The sequence below is a fragment of the Aotus nancymaae genome, unplaced genomic scaffold (genome assembly GCF_030222135.1).
Source record: "Aotus nancymaae isolate 86718 unplaced genomic scaffold, 86718_ANA_hifiasm-v0.15.2.pri h1tg000067l, whole genome shotgun sequence".
NCBI classification, from domain to species: Eukaryota; Metazoa; Chordata; class Mammalia; order Primates; family Aotidae; genus Aotus; species Aotus nancymaae.
In genome coordinates, this window is record NW_026988482.1 from 26157745 (window position 1) to 26172645 (window position 14901).

At 40.6% G+C, this 14901-nt stretch overlaps 1 protein-coding gene across 6 annotated transcripts in view; it reads right to left on the minus strand.

Annotated features, from left to right (window-relative positions):
* The window catches only part of DCAF1 (DDB1 and CUL4 associated factor 1), an 88351-nt gene that overhangs the window by 38392 nt on the left and 35058 nt on the right, over nucleotides 1-14901 (minus strand). For all 6 annotated transcript variants that reach the window (XM_064367144.1, XM_064367145.1, XM_064367140.1 and 3 more), the window contains 4 exons: nucleotides 10850-10987; nucleotides 8738-9250; nucleotides 8337-8438; nucleotides 770-928 (listed from right to left, as the gene is read on the minus strand). In XM_064367144.1, coding sequence (XP_064223214.1) covers nucleotides 770-928; nucleotides 8337-8438; nucleotides 8738-9250; nucleotides 10850-10987 — 912 coding nt within the window. The remainder of the gene's footprint in view (nucleotides 1-769; nucleotides 929-8336; nucleotides 8439-8737; nucleotides 9251-10849; nucleotides 10988-14901) is intronic.

The following is a 14901-nucleotide window of genomic DNA, read 5'->3' on the forward strand; positions in this document are numbered from 1 at the left end:
CCAGGATGGTCTCGATCTCTTGACCTCATGATCCACCCGCCTCGGCCTCCCAAAGTGCTGGGATTACAGGCTTGAGCCACCGCGCCCGGCCTCTTTTTTTTTTTTTATAAGACGGAATCTCACTCTGTAGCCCAGGCTGGAGTGCAATGGCGTGGTCTTGGCTCACTGCAACCTCCACCTCCCAGGTTCAAGTGATTCTCCTGCCTCAGCCTCCCAAGTAGCCAGGATTACAGGCACCCGCCACCATGTCTGGCTAATTTTTGTATTTTTAGTAGAGATTTTTGTATTTTCAGTAGAGATTTTTGTATTTTCAGTACAGACCATGTTGGCCAGGCCGGTCTCGAACTCCTGACCTTAGGTGAGCCACCTGCCTCGGCCTCCCTAAGTGTTGAGATTACAGGCATGAGCTACAGCAGTCAGCCTGTTGTTTTTACAGTAACTCATAAATGTCACTCCACTAAGACATTGGAAAAGTGCCTGAACACTAATCTTAATGCCACAGAAATGGCAAAAACTAAATAAAGCTCCCAGACTCCAATCCACCCAGTATTTTCCCAGTAGAAAAAAAAAGAACCTTTTCTAAACAATTTTACATTTTTAGAATGCTTTGTAAAGACTATACATTTATACCCCTTGCTTCTTTCATTAAAATGTCTTCCTTCAACTATTCATTTTTTCTTATCCAAAAGTTATTCTGCAAATGTGATCTTTTCAAGAGGCTGTCCCCAACCTAATCCCAACCCTACAAACCTGTATAGATGAGACTTACTCTTTCCATGGCATCCTGATTGTAGGATAGGTAATACAAACACATAGATACACCGGTTGCAGCCATAGAAGGACGAGGAATTTCCAGTAATTTCTGTACTCCGTCATGCGCCACAAATTCTGTGGCAAATTTGTTATGGAGCAGGAGAGATGCTAGGTGCTAAAAAATGAGGACACAAATCACCACAAAATAATCTAGAAAATTAATAAAATCTCTTGACCTAATATTCAGTTAAGCTGTTAAATACAAAAGTCCTCTAAGGAAACCAACCTCTCACAAAAGAAAACTCAGTATTATTTAAAGCAAACAAAAAGACTAAGATTCCTTAACATTCCTCTTTTCCTTCTTAACACCATGGATTTTTTTTTTTTTTTTTTTTTTTTGAGACGGAGTTTTGCTCTTGTTACCCAGGCTAAAGCGCAATGGCGCGATCTTGGCTCACCGCAACCTCCGCCTCCCAGGTTCAAGCAATTCTCCTGCCTCAACCTCCCGAGTAGCTGGGATTATAGGCGCGCACCATCATGCCCAGCTAATTTTTGTATTTTTAGTAGAGACGGAGTTTCACCATGTTGACCAGGATGGTCTCGATCTCTTGACCTCGTGATCCACCCGCCTCGGCCTCCCAAAGTGCTGGAATTATAGGCAGGAGCCACCGCGCCCGGCCTTTTTTTTTTTTTTTTCCGAGATGGAGTTTCACTCTTGTTGCCCAGGCTGGAGTGCAGTGGCAAGATCTCAGCTCACTGCAACATCCACCTCCCGTGTGCAAGTGATCCTCCTACCTCAACCTCCTGAGTAGCTGGGATTACAGGCGCCTGCCACCACCCCCAGCTAATTTTTGTATTTTTTAGTAGAGACAGAGTTTCACCATGTTGGCCAGGCTGGTCTTGAACTCCTGACCTCAGGTCATCCACCCACCTTGGCCTCCCAAAGTGCTGGGATTACAAGTGTGAGCCACCACGCCCAGTCTGATTTTTTTTTTATAAAGGTGAAAAATATTGCTCTAAGGGTGGGTGGGGTGGCTCACGCTTGTAATCCTTGTACTTTGAGAGGTCAAGGTGAAAAGACCGCTGGAAACCAGAAGTTCAAGGCCAGCCTGGGCAACACAGCACAACCCCATCTCTACAAAAAATTTAAAAGTTAACCAAATGCAGTGGCGCATGCCTGTAGTCCCACTTACTACAGGGAGGTAGTGGTAAGAGGATCACTTGAGCCAGGGAGTTCAAAGCTGTAGTGAGCTAGAATCAATTGGGAGGCACTCCCACTACAGGGAGGCAGTGGTAAGAGGATCGCTTGAGCCAGGGAGTTCAAGGCTGTAGTGAGCTAGAATCAACTGCAATGCTGCACTCCAGCCTGGGTGACAAAGTAAGACCCTGCCAGTCAATCAATCAATCAATCAGTAACCCTACAACCATTTTACTATTACATATTTAGGTTGGTGCAAAAAAAAACAGTTTTTGCCATTGAAAGCAACAGCAAACACCGTAATTACTTTTGTATCAACTTAATAGCTTCCCTAAAGGACTTTTGCTAACCTTGCCATTTTAATCCTTTTAATATATACAGCTCTATGTCTTAACTTTTGCTCAGTCACTGACCCATCAACTAATGAAGTTCCAAAATCTGCTTTCCTTTAAATTGCTCAATATATCCCCAAAAGAAGAATCTTGAGCAAATCATCAAAACAAGTATATTTTTAGAATTAATCACATGCATTTTAAATAGATGGCTTAAAGTGTTTTATATCTTTTAAGGTTAACTTCCTGTTCAATTCCCACTAGCCTCTCTAGGTGGACAAGGTTACAGGCAGGGAGTATAACGCAAGCAGGCTGCTTGATGTCTCTGAACTTAGGCCAACATCGACAGGGCCTTGGGAAAACCAGAGCTCCCCCTCCTGTTTCCCATGCCAAGGTGTCTTCCAGGTACCAACACATAGATTGGTAATTACATGATTTGATATCTGCACAAAACTCACCAAGGTCAATGGAAAAACAGGGATGTGCCCTCTTCAGAAGTTCTCTCAATGAGCAGGCTCGGGCTAACCCATACATAGAATTCAAATCCCTTCTATCACTACCCTATTTTTTGTTTGTTATACAATACTCTATCACACTTCTACCCACTCCTTCCCTCAAGACACAGCTAAACTGTGACACCCATTATAATTCTCCACACAAAAACCTAAAAATAGAAACTGCCCAATCCATTCTTCCACTGCATCCTGTTCAAAACCAGAAACTGCAACTGAAAGCAATATCGATGGGCCACTGGAGACAACTTTTACCTCCAGCTTCATCCCACTGTGCAAAGTATAACCATGAGTTTACACACTTTGTATACACACACACACCAAATCCCACATGTAGAGACATGATACTCTAATTATGTCTGACCGCCCCCAAACTTAAAATTTCTGAAAGTTGAAGGGCAAATTTCCTCATTTCTATTCCATTTCAAAATACTTTAGAACTATACTTGCCAATGCAGTAGTCACTAGCCACATGTGGCTAATTAAAATTAAGTAAGATTAAAAATTCAGTGCCTGAGTGGCACTAGCTACATTTCAAATGCTCAAAAATCATATATAGCTAGTTGCCTCAGTATTGAACAGCACAGATATAGAATATTTTCATCATCATAGAAAGTTTTATTGGACAGCATAGCTCTGGAATATCAATAATGAAATTCTGACTTTAAGACTCAATGAAAGTATCATCTCTTCTATGAGGTATTTTCTGGAAATTGCCATCTCTCAGGAAGAGCAGACCACTCCCTTCTTTGTGTCCCCACACTTTTATCTCAACATCTGTAATACTTACAAGGATTACAGGCTGGGCTTGGTGGCTCACGCCTGTAATCCTAGCACTTTGGGAAGCTGAGGCGGATGGATCACCAGAGTTCCAGACCAGCCTGGCCAACATGGTAAAACCCAGTCTCTACTAATAATACAAAAATTAGCCAGGCACAGTGGTGCACGCCTGTAATCCCAGCTACTCGGGAGGCTGAGACAGGAGAATTGCTTGAATCCAGGAGGCAGAGGTTACAGTGAACTGAGATTGTACCACTGCACTCCAGCCTGGATGACAAGAGCGAAACTGACTCCAAAAAGAAAAAAAAAAATTATAGGTTTATATGTCTATCTCTCTCAACCAAACCATAAAGGGCAAAGACCTGATTTATTTATTCACTGGCTTCTTTGTATCCCTCGCACCTGAACCTTATATCTGGCCCATAAAAAGCAGTCAATAAATGTTCAGCAAAGTTGCCAAGTGGCAGTAAAATAAGCAGTTCGGCAAAGGGAAAATAAACTAGAGGATGATTAAAGGAAAAAAACAAAGCCCAGCATGGTGGCTCACACCTGTAATCCCAGCACTTTGGAAGGCCGAGGTTGGTCGACCATCATGGCCAAAATGGTAAAACCCATCTCTACTAAAAATACAAAAATTAGCTGGGCATGGCAGTGTGCACCTGTAGTCCTAGCTACTCAAGAGGCTGAGGCAGGAGAATCCCCTGAACCTGGGAGGTAGAGGCTGCAGCGAGCCAAGATCACGCCACTGTACTCCAGCCTGGAGACAGAGTAACACTCTGTCTCCAAAAAAAAAAAAAACAAAACAAAACAAAAAAAAAAACAATAAGAGAGAGTTGTGTCAAGATCGCCAATGGGCACATCACAAAAGTTTGATCCAACCTTGGTCCCAGAGTCTTCACAAATGCTTACTGAAGAAAATTCCCAGGATGATTCAGGGGCCTCTCAAAACATCTGCTTCGAGATGTTGATAAAGAACCTTAGTAACTTGACTATCAACCCTAGTACCGAATTTCCCTTCCCATCTACCAGAAAGTTCACCCCAACAACAGTATACAGGAGCAATGATCCCTGGGGAAATCAGAGATGACTTGCTCTACAGGAAAGGGGTAAGAACACTGCTGTCTATGCAGAAAGAAAAGGATGGCAAAATCGAGATACATGTTACTTGGCAGAGTTCCTAGGCTTGAAAGAGAACTAACAAACACTGGGCTTAAGGGAGTTCAGAATGAATCAAGAAGTGGACCATTCAGATGTCGCTGTAGTTTCCGCATGTATAACCGATAGGCTCCTTCTGAGAATGCTAGAATAGGGAATTATGACATAAGCCACTTCAGCCATAAACCTTTTTCTTGTACTTTTCTTTCTTGCTGGTAATTTTATGTAGCAGGTTGAAAAAGTTACCCCATGCTTGGATAGACTGTATATCAATAATTTTGATAATGAGTTCTAGGATGTATTTTTCTTCTTGTATCTTTTCCTTCCCACCATGATACTAATAATTTATAAAGGATCTGTGTAGTTTGAATGTACTTGAATAACTTCAGCATACTTTAGCTCTATTTGCTTTGACCCAAAGAAGCACCAAGAGGACAAAAGTATTCCCATGTGTTTTAGAAGTCTAAAGTCAGTGAGATGAAACCCAACATTAAGAATTTGAAGCAAAGTCACTTGAGAAAGAATGTAAAGAGAGCATTGGGTAGTTTGGCTAAAGCATATTTTCTGGCTTTCAAAAAATTTGGACTGCTATAAGAGGAAACTTTGTGCTATTTTTACAATTTTCAGTACAAATAAAGGTATGTATAGAGAAATAGTAAAGTTGAAATATCAGTCCCTTTTAAAAAAAAGAAAAGAAAGAAAAAGCCAGGTTTGGTGGCTCATGACTGTAATCCCAGCACTTTGGGAGGCTGAGGCAAGCAGATTACTTGAGGTCAGGAGTTCAAGACCAGCCTAGCCAACACGGTGAAACCCCATCTCCACAAAAAAATACTAAAATCAGCAGGGTGCAATGGCACATGCCTGTAATCTCAGCTATTCAGGAGGTTGAGGCAGGATAATTACTTAAAACCGGAAGGCAGAGGTTGCAGTAAGCCAAGATTGCTCCACTGCACTCGAGCCTGGGCAACAGAGTGAGACTCCCTCTCAAAAAAAACAAACAAAATGGCTAGGCATGGTGGCTCACGCCTGTAATCCCAGCACTTTGGGAGGCCGAGGCAGGCAGATCACCTGAGGTCAGGAGTTCTAGAACAGCCTGGCAAACATGGTGAAACCCCATCTCTACTAAAAATACAAAAATTAGCTGTAGTGGCTCGTCCTTGTAGTCCCAGCTACTCGGGGGGCTGAGACAGGAAAACTGCTTAAACCCAGGAGGCAGAGGTTGCAGTGAGCGGAGATAACGCCACTGCACTCCAGCCTGGGTCACAGAGACTCCATCTTAAAAAAAAAAAAAAAAAGAGCAAGAAGACCCCAAACTCAGTAAAAAGAGATTATTTTCTAGGTTGCAAGGGAGCTGAACATGGGAGGGCAAGTAAGACTAACTCACAAGGTCACCACTTATCCATGATGACTAAGCTGATCTGAAAGAAGCAAGAGAGTTGAGTGAGTAACAATGTGGCTACCACACAGTTCTCCTCAACAGGTACTACTGAGAGATGAGGTCATTAAAATTACTTTTTAAAAATATATATAATGGGGCTGGGTACAGTTGCTCACATCTGTAATCACAGCATTTTGGGAGGGTGGCAGATGGAGAGCCTGAGCCCAGGAGTTTGAGATCAGCTTGGGCAACATAGTGAAACCCACTCTCTATCAAAAATACAAAAAATTAGCTGGGCAGGGTGGTGCACGTGTGTGGTCCCCACTACTCAGGAGGCTGAGGGAGGAGGATTGTTTGAGCCTGGGAGATGGAGGTTGCAGTGAGCCAAGATCACACCACTGCACTCCAGTCTGGTGAGAGTAAGACTCTGTTCTCAAAAAATAAAAAATAACAATAAAATGTGTAACACAAACAACATTGTTGCAGTCCAGTCACTATGCAAAAAAAAAAAAAAAAAAAAAGAAGAAAGAAAACACAAACACTGTAACAATCCTGGAATCCTGGAAACCCAAACAAAAGTAATATTCAGTCTCACTTGTAACAAAGTAACTTATCATCTTTGTGTTGCATTCAAATCTTGGTTAATTTTATACCTGTTATAGGTTCATCCTAAAATTTTACTTGTTACATATTCACCCATTCTTTTCTGACTTCTTCATGCCCAGGATTTCACTGAAAGTTTGGCGTAGTTATGCTTTAACTGTAATTTCATTTTAAAATTAAACTTTAGCCCAGCAGGGTAACTTCAGTTTTTCATGAAAATCCCTATTTCCACGGTTCAAGAAACAAATATTAAGGGAATTCATTCACTTACTAAGTGACTACTATTTGTTGATTGCTTACCACATATCAGTCCCTGTTCTAAGCAGTGGAAATTCAAAGAAAATAACCTCAAAATTATGATAAAATGTTCACTGCAGTGTCCATTGTAACAAAAAAAAACGGAAACAGCAGATATCTCACCAAACTAAAGAAAATTATAGAGTATCTAATTTGTACAGAATAACTATATAGCACATGTAAACATTCTTAGGATACAACTGAAGTTTAATTGTAAAGTCTAACTAACAATTATTTTCAAAGCAACTGTGTCTATTAATAAAGATTAGAATGAAGTGCAAAAATAAAAGGTTATTTTATTGTGAGATTGTGAATATTATTTTCTTTTGGGTTTCCAGAATTGTTACAATATTGTTCATACTATAGTTTTTTTTGTTTTTTTTTTTTGAGACAGAGTTTCGCTCTTGTTACCCAGGCTGGAGTGCAATGGCGTGATCTCGGCTCACCGCAACCTCCGCCTCCTGGGTTCAAGAAATTCTCCTGCCTCAGCCTCCTGAGTAGCTGGGATTACAGGCGTGCGCCACCATGCCCAGCTAATTTTTGTATTTTTAGTAGAGACGGGGTTTCACCTTGTTGACCAGGATGGTCTCGATCTCTTGACCTCGTGATCCACCCGCCTCAGCCTCCCAAAGTGCTGGGATTATAGGCGTGAGCCACCGCGCCCGGCCTACATTTTTTTAAAAAGTAATCTTAGGCCAGGCTGGTGGCTCAAGCCTGTAATCCCAGTACTTTGGGAGGCCGAGGCGGGCGGATCACGGGGTCAGGAGTTCGAGACCAGCCTGACCAACATGGTGAAACTCTTGTCTTTATTAAAAATACAAAAATTAGCCGGGCATGGTGGCATGTACCTGTAATCCCAGCTACTCAAGAGGCTGAGGCAGAATCGCTTGAACCTGCGGGGCAGAGGTTGCAGTGAGTCAACATTGTACCACAGCCTGGGTGGCAGCGAGACTCCATCTCAAAAAAAAGAAAAAAAAAAGTAATCTTAATGATCTCATCTCTCAGTAGTAACCTGTTGAGGAGAACTGTATGATAACTACATTGTTATTCATTCAGCTCTCTCTATTCAGATCAGCTTAGTCATCTTGAAAAAATGTGGACCTTGTGAATTAGACTTACTTGCCCTTCTACGTTTAACCTCTTTTCAATCTTGGAAAATCATTTCCCTTTACTGAGTTTGAGTCTGCTTGTTTTGTTTTTCTTTCATAGACAGGGTCTCGCCCTGTCACTCAGTGACAGAGTGAGATTCTGTCTTAAAAAAATAAATTAAAAAAAAAAAGTTTTAAAAAAATGCCCAGTGACCTAATATTTATTTGTAAGTCCTTTACCTTTAGTGCCTCAAATGTAAGCAGGACATCATTAGTTTGCTTCAGGTCAATATAGAACATCATTAGCTCCCGTGATCCGTGTCGCATGAATATGGGAAGCAGCTGAAATGAAGACCAAATGTAAGTCTTAAATTTTGGCTTTATTTTCATGCATTTCCTATTCCACTCTTTGAGGATAGAAGCCTAAAGAAAAGAAGCACCTCTTCCTCCCTCCCTATGAAGATAAACGTATAAATGCACTTTAATCGAATAGACCATATCAGGAATGACCTGCATAAGACTTTACCAGTTTCATGCAAAGCCTTGTTTGTAGCAGAGTCAGAATATATCATTGCATAAAATGCTCCCATAAAATACCAATATTTCCTACGTGTGAACAGTACTCTTCCCAATGAGCTTACCTCCTGATATTCTCCTAGAGGGGTCAAATATTGGAGAATGAGTCGCTGCTCGATAGCAGGAGTCATAGGATAAAGAGTATAATTGGTGCCAATCACCCAGGGGGACATTTCTGACCAGCTGCTATTTGACAGCTCAACAAACATGCGATCTGGATCAGAAGATGAGAAACCCAACTTTTGCTTGGCTTTCCTAAAGCTCTCTCTGTCACCCTGTTTGGCTGACTTGTTTTTCTTTAAACCTGCATCCTCAGGTTTGGTTGTTGAGTTCACTCTGCTACTGGTCTTGTGGCCTGAATCAAGATGAAACGAGATCTCCATGTCTCCAGAAGGTTCCTCTTGGTCTCCATCCATTACATCTACAGCCATGTCACCATAGTCCATATCCACAGCTTCCTCATCTAGAGGCAAAAGGGGTTCAGAAGAGAGCTTCCGTGGACTGGGACGCTTGTTTTCCTGCCGCAAAGCCACTTCCTGTAGCTGTAGCTCCCTCAGTCTTTGAAGCACTATTGCTACCTGTCAACAGATAATTGAAGTAAAAGGGGGTGCCTCTTTATTAAGGATTAAATAATCCTTAACAATTCTTATTTCCACATAAGAACTGGAGACTCATGCCCAATGCCTGGTAACGGCAACAATTTGATATATATGTTGCTTTGAGTCCTATAACTTGATGAAATAAGTAACAGCTAAATATTGTTTCCCATAAAATTTTCCAGTGAACCCAAACCAGAAGATTTGCACATAAAATACATCGACAACTGATCTGTCTGGGTGAAGTTGAACTGGACCATCACACCTGAAGAGGCAGAAATTAGATATATTCATGATTATTCTAAAGTGTCTTTGAAAATCAAACATGAAAGTTTCTCGAACTTTTATCTATTGTAGGTCATATTCCATTAGATATTGCCATCTATATTATACATAACTATATTATCACTTTTCAAGGTTTTTTTTTTTTTTAAACTTCTGAATTACTTATTTTTTGGGCCAATCCTATAAAGTGGTACTGTGTTTCATTTTAAAAAGAGAGGGATTATGTGTACACTCTAGTTGAATTCCATTTTTTTAAATTAGAATAGTGGATAGATAAAAAGGAAGGGCACCTGGAAGCCATTATCCCTGGCAAACTAACACAGGAATAAAAAACTAAACACCGTATGTTCTCACTTACACAAGTGGGAAATGAATGATGAGAACACATGGACACATAAGGAGGAACAATACACCCTGGCGGGGTGAGGGGGTGGCAGGAAGAACATCAGGAAGAATAGCTAATTGATGCTGGGCCTAATACTTAGGTGATGGGTTGATCTATGTAGCAAATCACCATGGCACATGCTTATCTATGTAATAAACCTGCACATCCTGCACAGGTACTCCCAGAACTTAAAATAAAAGCTGATGGGGGGAGAAAAAAAGGAAGGGCAGATGGATGGATATTATAAATGTTCACAATCAATTTAGTGATGTATATATGTAACTGTTCACTGTAAAATGCTTTCAAGTTTGCTACATGTTTGAAAATTTTCATAACACAAATGCTAGAAAGGGAAACAGGGAATGTTACTATTCTTTATTGGTAGACAATGTCATCATTCTTGACAAGATTAAAACTAGTTAGTTTTGGCCAGGGCGTGGTGGCTCACACCTGTAATCTCAGCACTTTGGGAGGCCGAGATGGGCAGATCACAAGGTCAGGAGTTCGAGACCAGTCTGACCAACATGGTGAAACCCCGTCCCTACTAAAAATACAAAAATTAGCCAGGAGTGGTGGCACGTGCCTATAATCTCAGCTACTTGGGAGGCTGAGGACAGGAAAACTGCCTGAACCCAGGAGGCAGAGGTTATAATGAGCCAAGATTGCGCCACTGCACTCCAGCCTTGGTGACAGAGTGAGACTCTGCCTCAAAAAAAAAAAAAAGTAGCTATTTTTAAAATAATTTTTAAAAACTCTTATGGAAACTAATCTTGAAATTACAGCCATGCTCCATCCAGTACAAGGTAATCAATAAGATCTACTCATTCAGATTTAGGTAACAAGAAAGAACTTGTGAATTCTCTCCCATCTTATACAAAAATTTATTCTAATACTCTTAACACAGTCCTTACCAGCTGTGAATTTTCATCTCTGTAGTTAGCAGCAATGTCTTGATTTTCCATAGCACCTCCTAACAGACCAGTAGAATATGTCCTCAATGGTTGATCAGCCTCTTGGGCCCATTTGAAAAGATTTTCGACAATTCCTTCCTATAGTAAAAGAAATTAAATAGTACATTTTGGAAAAAGCCCACATTCATGATTAACAATAAAAGCAAAGATTCAGCCCCATAAAAAAAATTTAATATTTTTATTTATTTATTTATTTAAGATGGGGTTTCACCATGATGGCCAGGCTGGTCTTGAACTCCTGACCTCAGGTGATCCACCCACCTTGGCCTCCTAAAGTGCTAGGATTATAGACATGAGCCACAGCGCCTGGCCTTTTTTTTTCTTTTTTTTAGACAAAGTCTCTCACTATTGCCCAGAATGGAGTGCAGTGGTGCAATCTTGGCTCACTGCAACCTCTGTCTCCGAGGTTCAAGTGATTCTCCCACCTCAGCCTTCCAAGTAGCTGGGACTATAGGCGTGTGCCACCACAGCCAGCTAATTTTTGTATTTTTTAATACATACGGGGTTTCACCATGTTGGCCAGGCTGGTCTTGAACTCCTCATTTCAAGTGATCCACCCATCTCAGCCAGCCTCCCAAAGTGCTGGGATTTCAGGCATAAGCCACCATGGCTAGACCCCCAAATTATTTTTAATTACCTTTTATTATGAAATATAATACATATAAACATGCATGGTCCAAAGGACTTCAAAATCACCTATGTCCTACTACCCAGCTTAAGAAATAGAAACATTTTGTAGGCCAAGCTTGATAAAAACATAAAATAAAAATAAACAATACATTAGATTTTTTTTTTTACATTTTCCACATCACAGATTTAAAAAAAAAATTAAAGAAATAGATGCAAATCAACAGGAAGTTAAAAAAAAGAGAAAATAAAAATAAATATATAAATAAAATAAAAATTAAAAAAAGAAAAAAGAAATAGAAACCTCCCATCTGCCCCTCCTTATACCACCTACTGCAAGGCGTTTTAAACACACCTAAATTTTAAGATTTTGCTTGTTAAACTTTGTTAAGTGTTATATGCTTTTAAACTATATAAATTGTGATAGTGTATATACTTTGCTGCAACTTATACTTTACTCAACACATGTATTTTAGATTTGTTATATTGCTGCATGTAGCACACTTAAATAGTATTCAAGAAAGGCTGCAAATATTAATTTATCTCATCCTCCTATCAACCCTCTATGATTGGGCAGGTACTATATTTGCAGATGAGAAAAATGAGTCACAATGAGGCTAAGTAATGAACCAAAAGTTACAAAACTAGTTAGTGGCTGAGCTAGGATATGAACCTAAACAGTATACGTACAAATACTCTTCACTGCCATACACTGCTACGTTATTTGCTTGACCAACAATGATGATATAAACTATGTTTGTGCTAGCCAAGTACCTAACATATAAACCTAGGAATAGAACTGCTAGGTCACAGAGTATGTGCATGCTCAACTTTACTAGATGACGCCAAACTTTTCCAAAGTGATTGCAACAATTCACATTTCCACCAATAGTGAACAAAAGTTCTCTGCCTTTTTCCGTACCTTTGCCAACACTACCACTATCAGTCTGATGAGTGTAAAAATAGCATTTCATTTAATTTTAATTTGCTTGTTTATTAAATAAGTTCAGCATTTTTTCTTTTATGTGTTGACCATTCAGGCTTTTGCTTCTGTGAATTACTCTTGCTTTTGCCACTGTCTTTTGCTAAACACAAGTTCTTTAAATTATTATTGGTTTTTTTTTTTGAGATGGAGTCTTGCTCTGTCACCCAGGCTGGAGTGCAGTGTCGCAATCTCGACTCACTGCAACCTCTGCCTCCCAGGTTCAAGTGTTTCTCCTGCCTTGGCCTCCCCAGTAGCTGGGATTATAGGCCCACACCACCATGCCCAGCTAATTTTTGTATTTTTAGTAGAGGTGGGGTTTCACCATGTTAGCTATGCTGGTCTTGAACTCCTGACCTCAGGAGATCCACCTGCCTCTGCCTCCCAAAGTGCTGGGATTATAGGCATGAGCAACTGCACCCAATCAAGTTCTTAATTTTTATATAGACATACTTAAGGCTGGGAGCAGTGGCTCCTGCCTGTAATCCTAACACTTTGGGAGACCAATGCAGGAGGATCACTTGAAGTCAGGAGATTGAGACCAGCCTAAGCAACATAGCAAGGCCCCATCTCCACAAAAAAGTTTTTAAAAATTAGCTAGGTGTGCTGGTGGATGTCTATAGTCCAAGCTACTTGGGAGGCTGAGGCAGGAAGATCACTTGAACCCAAAAGTTCAAGGCTGCAGTGAGCTAGGACTGCACCATTGCATTCCAGTCTAGAGTGACAAAGTGAGACCTTATCCCTAAAAAGAATAAAACTAAAAGTAAATTTAAAAATTAACGAAAAAAAAAAAAAAAGGCCTGGCACGGTGGCTCATGTCTGAAACCCCACCACTTTAGGACGCCAAGGCGGGCAGATCACCTGAGGTCAGGAGTTTGAAACCAGCCTGGACAACACGGCAAAACCCCGTCTCAACTGAAAAAACAAAAATTAGCCAGGCACAATGGTAGGGGCCTGTAATTCCAGCTACTTGGGAGGCTGAGGCAAAAGAATCACTTGACCTCAAGAGGCGGAGGTTGCAGTGAGCCGAGAACACACCACTGCACTCCATCCTGGGCAACAGAGTGCGACTCGATCTCAAAAATAAAATAAAATAAAAAATTTAAATTTAAATTAAAAAAAAAAAAACATACTGGCCGGGCATGGTAGCTCACCCCTATAATCCCAGCACTTTGGGAGGCCGAGTCAGGTGGTCTTGAGGTCCTGAGGTCAGGAGTTCAAGACCAGCCTGGTCAACAAGGTAAAACCCCATCTCTACCAAAAAGACAAAAATTAGCTGGATGTGGTGCTATGTACCTGTAATCCCAGCTACTCAGGAGGCTGAGGCAGGAGAATCGCTTGAACCTAGGAGGCAGAGTTGCAGTGAGCCGACATCACACCACTGCACTCCAGCCTGGACAACACAGCAAGACTCTAATTCAATTAAAAAAATAGTTCTAGGTTTACAGAAGGACACTGAAGACATTTTCTATATCTTCTGACCTCTATTGCCACTGTGGCAAAGTTCGCTCTGTTTGATTATTTGCAGGGACTTTTTTATTCTAGTTGGCTTTAAGATCTTTTGTCTTTGGTTATCTTCACTGCACTTCTGAATCTGAATGGTGATGTCTTTCATTAATTTGTAAAATCCTATTGTCATCTCTCTGAATGCTGTCATCTCTTTGAATATGCCTTTGTCCTTTCTCTCTATTCTCTCCACCTGAAACTCTGTTTAGATATTCTGAACTTTCTAATTCTAGTCCATGTTTCAACTTCTTTTTCTGTCTTTTTTTTTCTGTTTTGTTTTTCCTCAATCCTACAACAAAATCAACTTATTTTATATCTTTCATCTCTTGTTTCTAGGAGCTTCATTATTAGTTATCCATCAGATCTTCCAGTTCATTAACTGTATCTTCAGCTCTCTCCAAACTTCACTGTAACTCATTTTTTTTTCCAATTTATTTAATTTCCTTTTGTTTGTTTTTTGTTTTAGATACAAAAAAAGTCTCACTTTGTTTTTAGGTCTCACTTTGTTGCTCAGGCTGATCTTGAACTCCTGGCCTCAAAGGATCCTCCTGCCTCAGCCTCCTGAGCAGCTGGGAGTACAAGCATGCATCCCTATACCCAGCTCATTTACTAAGTTTTTAAATTCCGTAACTATAAGTTTTGTTTTTTCATAGAGTCTTGAACTTTTCTTAGAGTTCCGATTCCTTATTTTACATCCAGTAGTTAAACCTTCTTTTATTTTTTTGAAACAAAGTTTAGCTCTTGTTGCCCAGGCTAGAGTGCAATAGCGTGATCTCGGTTCACTGCAACCTCTGCCTCCTGGGTTCAAGCAATTCTCCTGCCTCAACCTCCCGAGTAGCTGGGACTACAGGCATGCACCACCATGCCCGGTTAATTT